A 7,922-nucleotide genomic window follows, 5' to 3' on the forward strand; every position below is an offset into this window, starting at 1 on the left:
GTATCTGCAACATGTCAAGAGTGTGTTGTGTGTGTGTTGTCTGTGTGTGGTGTGTGTGTTGTGTGTGTGTGTGGTTGGTGTGTGTGTGTGTGTGTGTGTGTTGTGTGTGGGTGTGTGTGTGTGTGTGTGTGTGTGTGTGTGTGTCTACATGCCTGGCTGGACCAGAAACATTAGCTATATATAATGACGGTGTTGATTGAATCGCCTCTTGGTTGCTTTGGTGCTTGTCACAATCTGGTGGGTCCACAGTTTTATAATCGATGAATTTTTGTGTTGTGTCAGTGGTTGAGGAGAAACTTCAGTAAAAGTACTAAATACACGCTGTATACAAATACCCTGTTACAAGTGAGTACAAGTATTTAAGTTAATCATTAAATGTTACGACTGTTGTATCTAAATTATATATGATTCGTGATCATATGACTCAGGCATTAATGTAAAAGCAGGACTTTACTGTTGTAGTCGGTTGAGTTATTTTCATTATAGATTCAACCAGTAATTGATCGATTGTTTGATTTGTAACAATTCTGAATGTTGTTACTGTTGTTACACTATGCTTGTTTTGACCAAACCTCAAAATTATTACAAATAATAATAATAATCTGCACATTTGAGAAGCTGGAACCATAAAATAAATAAGCGATTATCAAAATACTTGCCAGTTAATCTTCTGTCGATCAACTAATTGATAAATCTGATCTGTTTCAGCTGTACTTGTATGAACTGTTGGGTAGTTTAATGTATAACAAAAAGCACATTTTATGAGCTCTTCATTGTGTTTTATGTGCAAGTAAAAAGAAAAACTTTCCCTCTGAAATGAAGCGTAGTGGAAAAGAAAAGACTACTTGAGTAAATGTACTTAGTTACATTCCACCACTGGCTTTTTGTTTTGTATTATTTATGTATTTTAACCGTTTTTGACGGTTTCTCTGTGGTGGTTATTTGCTGGCTTTCTTTCATTAATAATTGTAGACTTCCAGTGGCGGCAGCGTTGGATTATTTCCGACTTGCGTGATCAAACAATTCCAATAACTCCACATATACATTACCTCAGGGAAGTAAGAGTGCAAGGTCGCCTGTAGTGCAGCAATGGTGGGGTTCAGATCTTTGCTCAAGGGCACTTAGGCAGAGATGGTGGGCAGTGGGCATCATAGATTTGATATCAGCCAACCCTCATTCACCAGATCAAGCTGGAATACACCCTCCGGTTGGTGCCGAGGATCGAACCAGGGACCTTTTGGTCGATCTCACATCACACTATTTTTCAAGATATTCTAACATTTTATAGACAGAATGATTAAATTACTAATGAAAACTATGATCAGTTGCTGCGTCTGTTCTTCAGACCTTCTATTGTAAAGCACAGCAGCTGACTTCGATTTGCTGTGATTCATGTCGAACACCATGAATGAAAGGTGAATCCTTTAGACTGTGTGTGTACATATGGTGTGAGGAAACAAGATTGTGAGCAGCAGAAGGGGGAGGCGGGGGGGTCTGGGAGGAGCTTATACGGTCTTACATAATGAAAGTGTTCAGCTGTGAGAGAGAGAGAGAGAGAGGGAGGCTGCTCAGGCGACACTCTCTTCCTCTCCCTCTCGCAGCCGTGCACGGCGGGGGATGAGAGCTGATGGTTTATTGATGCCCAGCTTGTGTTAGCCTGTGCATGTTATGCTGTAGATACAGAGGTCGAGTGCTGGCATAGCAACAACACCGCTGTTGTGTAGCAGGTTGAACAGAGGTTAAAATCCGGCAGTGGTGAGCTGTGTAGGTATGGACATAGCTGCTCTGCATCAGGGTTACTCCAGTAACATCTACTCGCCTCACTACCAGGTAGGTAGCTTTTCTCAAACTGAGAGAAAAAACCTAATCAGTGCTGCAACACAAGGACATTTTACTGCCACTTCAAGCAGGAAGAAGTGCTGTTATTTTATCTAATTAGCTCTCATAATTGATTGTTTGTCTGGTTGTTGGTGTAAGATTTCATGATATAACTTGTGCTTGTGACCCAGCGGATAACCTGTGTGCTCTCTGCATGTTTGCGTGTGTTTGTGCATGTTTCTGTGTGTTTGTGAGCTTGCTCTGCACACTAGATCTCACTTCGGAGGCGTAGATAAATGCTGAGGGGTTAAAAAGTCAGAAACTCCCGTGCAAGGCGTCCAAAACACTGTGGATGACACACTCGACAATGTGTTAATGTCCCAAACAGAAACATACTGCAGACGCCTTACAGTGTGAATCCTTACACACAAGTTATATTTACTTATTTATTTATTTAATCTGAAGCCAGTCGAAGCAAAGGCATTGATTTTAAAAGTCATACATGTTAATTAATTATTGACTGCGGCTATTTTAAAGCAGCGCGTGTCTGAAACTCAGTTTGAACTGTCAGGAATGATTTATGAGGTTTTTGTTTGGCATCCCAGATGTCCGACTTGAAGGAGAAACAAAAAGTTTGCATGAGCGGAAGTTAAAGGATCTGACGTCTCTGGAGCTTTTATTTTTAGTTTCACGTGGACTAAACGCATTCTGCTGTTTGCTGACTCATCACAGACATCAAGGGGTTGTGTATTTTAATGGTCCTAATAATCCAGAATGTCTCTAGTGTGACTGCAGCTTCTCCTTGGATGTAAAAGCTTTTAAATGAGACATGGGTGTAGTCATGATTAGTTGATTAATTGATTGGTAGTTCGAATGAATTTCCCCCTTTTAGTTATATATGTTATTCTATTACAGACAGTAGAGAGATGAGAGGAAGTGAAGGAGAGAGAGGGGTTTCTGGCCGGACTCTAACAAAGGACGTTGTGGTTCATGGACACAAGTTTCTGGCGTTGCTCCAATCAGCAACTATTTCAATAACTGATGGTTTAAATAATTTTTTAAGCAGAAATGCCAAACAGTTGCTGGTTTCAGCTCTTGTAGTGTGCGAATTTACTTCTTCTATTTGTCTTATATAATAGTAAATTGAATGTATTTGGGTTTTGGACTCATGGTCGGACAGAATAAACTATTTAAAGACGTCACTTTGGACTGAAAATGCTGGCTAACCCTGATGAAATCATCAGATCCAAAGGGGACTTTGTCCGGCTGTTTTTACAGGCTGTGTAAAGAGTAATACTAACCATGACAAGTACACTGACCTTAATGCGTAAAATTGGTGGAGTGCCCCTTTAATGGGGACACTTTGTCAGGATATTATCTCTGATGTCCTGAGAATCATCACATTTGTAAGTTCTCTTCAGTTTGAAAGTAATCCAGTGATGGTTGTCTGCACATCAGTGAGTTCACTGCAAACAGGAACCACTAACAGCTAATTCACCATACTTTTAATGGTGCCTGTGCCAAAATCTAAACTCGTATAAGCCGAAAAACACAACAGGGGATAACATTAAATTAACTTTTAGGGTGCTCTCCTGATGGTTTTATTCTTTTGTTGTTGTACTGGTTAACAAATAGGCTTTGACTGAACTGATTAAAAAATAAAGTAGAAGGACAAGCAATGCAGAAAAAACACCCTCAAGAGTTCCTCTTTAAAATACGAGGACGTCACTCCAGACAGGATTTAAATTACGAGAAGACCAACGAGTTTGTCAAAAATTAATAAAAGTAATTGCAGCTGTAAATAATACTGGGCTGCAGGTGGAAAATCACACACATACGCACTCTGCACAGGTTTGCTGACCAGAGCAGGTGATGTTAAACTCACCACAACTCTCCTAGAGAATAAATCCAGTCCAAGTGTAACAACATTTGAGCTGTGAATATATTATTTAAAAAGATGAACCAAAGAAAAAAATTAACCCTCCTGTGATTGTGATTGTTGTTCTAACTTGGTGTGTGTATATATATATATATCTCTGTCTGTGTTTCTCTTCAGCTTGAGGCTTTGAAACAGCAGAACTCCAAATACCAGGAAGAAAACGAGCGCATCGGAGTCCTCTGCAAGGAAATGTGAGTACTGAGGATAACTAATGTGTTTATTCCTGCCGTGGGTCTCCTCTAAAGGTGACCCCAGCCAGCCAGTTCATTAGACTGGTGTGGTAAATTCATCCTGTGGGGGTCTATACTGCTGATTAAATAAAAACCCCAGTCTGCATGTTCAAGCTCTAATTCAGCACAAAGAATGGACTGTGCAAATGTGGCCCGGTTTAATTGCTTTCAGACAATATAAACATGCAAAAACTGACTGCATTGGTCCCACACTGAAAAGTCAAATGTGTTATTAAGGTGGCTCCATCTGTAACCCTCCAGAGAGATGCTCCCACTTGTAAATATGCTATAAATTGTTGTGCAGAGCCCATAATTAGCCACAGGGTGCTATTATGTGATTATGGATATGATGGTGGAGTACAATGCACAATACTCGTAATCACAGTAAGAAAACTCCCTCGGGTATTAGGGCTTCCAGATAAACATTTCTAAACCATGAGTACTCACTCGAAATGTTGTACATCCTTTCTGCTGAACATTTTTAAATGTAGTTTTTATTTATTTATTAAAAGAGCACAACAGCAAAGTCACATTAAATCAGTCCAAAATACAACACACAGCCAGCATAATCCTCTAAATGGATAAAAAAAACATAAAATCATGTTAAAAAAAGAAATTGATCTTGATCTTACTTCATAAATGCAAAGTAGTTTCATTATTAAATAGAAAACCTAACAGCCTCTGAAGATAATTACAAAAAAACTACTAATATTGTGTTTTATAATGGATGTTATAATGACAGTGAACAAGTCGATCGTTGTGTTACTAGGATTTAGTAACTATAATATAAATACTGTATTTCAAATTGTTAACATCACCGTAACATGTTACCAAACTAATGCTTTACTGCACAACACTGGTGGTAACCCAGTTTAAATGCAGCAGCGCAAAGTGCAAACAAACCTTTAGTAATAACAACACAAACATAAGAAACAGTAACATTAACAAACAAACAAAAACAGCTCAGTTAAAAAAAACATACAGGCGATAACAGGAAATAGCTCATGTTGCAGGTAAAACACAGAGTACAGGAGTTCAGGTTCAGTAGACTCTTTATGCAATAATGGAAGAAAAATCAAGTCCAAGATCGTTCAAATAGAGCCAGACTTTGTAGAATTGATCTGCTTTGGTACTCAGAATATCTGTAAGGAAGCAGCTCGAATATAACTTTACACCAACTTATCACTCGTCCACTGTAATAATTAGACTTTTTATAGCAGCAAAATTAAGAAAGTTATATAACCTTTTGTCACCTACAGTAGTTATATTCCTCCCTGGGAAGATATTGGATCCATTTCTGAATCTCTGTCACATATTTTTCTGTAGTTTAACAGCGACATGGCCAAAAGCAGTGGGTGACGGTGAAGTGTGTGTTGATTAATAAATACATTCTCAGCCAATCACATCACCGGTCTCGTCGCTCTGAAGCAGCTGAACCAATCACAGTGACGCATGTTGTGTCAATGCAACATAACCTGTGACACAGCAGCGTTTGCTCTGTAATTCATGAATTAAAAACAAGAAAAAACAAACCGTGAAGAAAGATGGAAACGAGGTCATGACGTACGGCATTAATGAGGTCTGGTAATCTGACGTCTCCGGTATAAACGGACAGAATATCGAGTTATAACGGACCAGTCTGATGTGTGTAGAGGTGTTTGTGTTTATTGTGCAGCAGTCTGGTGTCATTAGTATGTGATTTAATGAGAGGCTGCAGATTTATCCACATCCAGTGTCCTGCTGCCTTCGGACGGCTGCAGGGATTTAATGAACTGAAGGAGAAACTTTTCAGCTGTGGACAACAGATACTGAATGCAGAGACTCATTTTTCATTCTGATTGAACTGCTGCTTGTAGAGTTAAAATAGTTTGTGTGTATTTAAACATTATTCTGTTATTTTAGTGCATTTGCTCCAAGTCGCAGCAGATTGAAGTCGCACCAGAAACAGACGTGTTTATCTGAGATGTCTATTCTCAGCGCAGTCTAAGACCCAGTTCCAACAGAAGCAGCTCGCTTTGTGCTGTCTCATTTGAATGAACCTCCCACCTGTTTGTGGCTGCACAGGGGAAGGCACATGTCAAGGTCTTGTGTTGGTCATTGTGCCGCCTCGAAAACGGGGCTCTGTGTTCTCTGTGTGGTGGATTTCACAACTCAATATATTGTTGTAGTGTTTGAGAATGAATGAAAACCAATGGTTGAAAAAAGTGCCGTCAGTAAAGTACTAAATGAAAACATAAAGAAGCACTGGTACGGTCCTTTTAAGACCTCTCTGGACAGATTAAACATTAAGATTTATTACCGACCACTTTCATGGCTTCCTGGATTAATTAACATTTTAATTGCTCGGCTGAAACACGGCACGTTTTTAAGCTGACTTTGTTGTGTTTGTGGTGGATCTCCAGCCTGATGCAGAGGTCTATTTATAGACTGTGTGTGCATATGTGGAAGTATGTGGTGTGTGTGTTTTGCACGTGTGTGTGTGTTTTGGAGTCTTTACATCATCCTGCCCCCCCGCTCCGAGTCATCTTCGCCCCGAGCTGTGACGTCGGAGCTCCAGATGGATGTGACTGGCTGAATTATAGTCATCAATATGTAACATCCTGGAGGAGGAGCAGCAGATGGAGACGGAAATGTCAGCAAATACTGAGTAACAGTGAAACAAGTGCAGCTTCATCCTCCTAAAGTCTCCATGTATGGAGGAATCATGTTAATCACCTTTTCCTTCCCTCCACCCTCATCCTCATTTTGTCCCAACAATGTGTTCCTCCATCCTCTCTGAGGCGCGTCCTTCCTCAGTCTGCTGCTGTTATGTAATCGCTCCGTCTCTCCTCCTAGGACCGCCTGGCTCCAACATGGCCGCCTCGCTCACTATGACATCAGAGTGTGTGTGTCTCTGTGTGTGTGTCACAGTGTGTCACAGTGTGTCTGTGTGGAATGAATGTGGCTTTTGTGGCGTCTGAGAGAGCAGCTGTAAGCACCGCAGCCCAGATGTGGGGTTTTGTTTTTGGTGCCACTGTAAGTCGAATCCTGAATGGTTTGTCTGTTAAATCCTGCAGCTTATAACCAAAACATTTTATGTTCATTAATCATTTGTTGCTGTGTACATATAGTCTTTATTTTACTGCGTCCTCATTTATAAATTAGACAAGAGTCTAGAGTCACTCGAGTGTCGCTGTGAGGTGAAACAGCAGCATGCTACCATGATCACAATGATAATGTTACCTGCTGATTGTAGCAACATCAGGAAAACAAAGTGCTGCTGAGAGGATGGTCTTTTCTGAGATAACAACTTTTATTAATGAAAAAAATCTACTTATTATAACCTGCACAAAATCCTAATTAAGGTTTCACAGTGATCAAACAGAAAGATGCAGTCAACAAAAAATGCAGCGAGCAGGCTCACCCTCTCTCCCACTCATTAAACACACACACACACACACACACACACAGGTGAACAGATGGTCAAATCAGCTCTGCGTCGCCGCCCGTATCCATGTGATAAATAATAAACAAGACATTGAAAATATCAAACACCAACAAATAACACAGCAAAAAATATAAACCATCACAAACCTTATTTTTATTACAGAATTAATTCCTTTCTGATTATTAATCACACTGATGTTTAGCAGGTATAATGTTCACTGTCATCTAACATCTGCTGATTAGCACTAAACACAAAGTACAGCTGAAGCTGATGGGAATGTCAGTAGTTTTGCAGATATTTGGTCAAAAAAACAAAATAATGGAAAAAGTTGACCTGATGAAAAGTTAAGGAATTAAAAAAGTCATGGTGTTCCTCGAGTGCCCAGAGAGGCGCTTAAATAAAATGTATTATTATTATTATTACAATTTCATCATAGAGGGAACAATAAATGTTTTTCCAAATGTCACAATGGCAACTATCTCCTATTTTGTAGAGATATTTCTCTACA

The 7,922-nt window shown here is 39.7% G+C and overlaps 1 protein-coding gene across 1 annotated transcript in view; it reads left to right on the top strand.

The window, feature by feature from the left end:
• Positions 1-7,922, top strand: part of clip1b (CAP-GLY domain containing linker protein 1b) — a gene marked incomplete in the record, with an annotated part of 30,743 nt that overhangs the window by 15,120 nt on the left and 7,701 nt on the right. Inside the window, 1 exon segment of the mRNA XM_035668347.1 lies at positions 3,875-3,948. Coding sequence (XP_035524240.1) covers positions 3,875-3,948 — 74 coding nt within the window.

This window comes from Morone saxatilis, unplaced genomic scaffold (genome assembly GCF_004916995.1).
Source record: "Morone saxatilis isolate NCDOM2014 unplaced genomic scaffold, NCSU_SB_2.0 Contig21, whole genome shotgun sequence".
In the NCBI taxonomy this organism is placed as follows: domain Eukaryota; kingdom Metazoa; phylum Chordata; class Actinopteri; family Moronidae; genus Morone; species Morone saxatilis.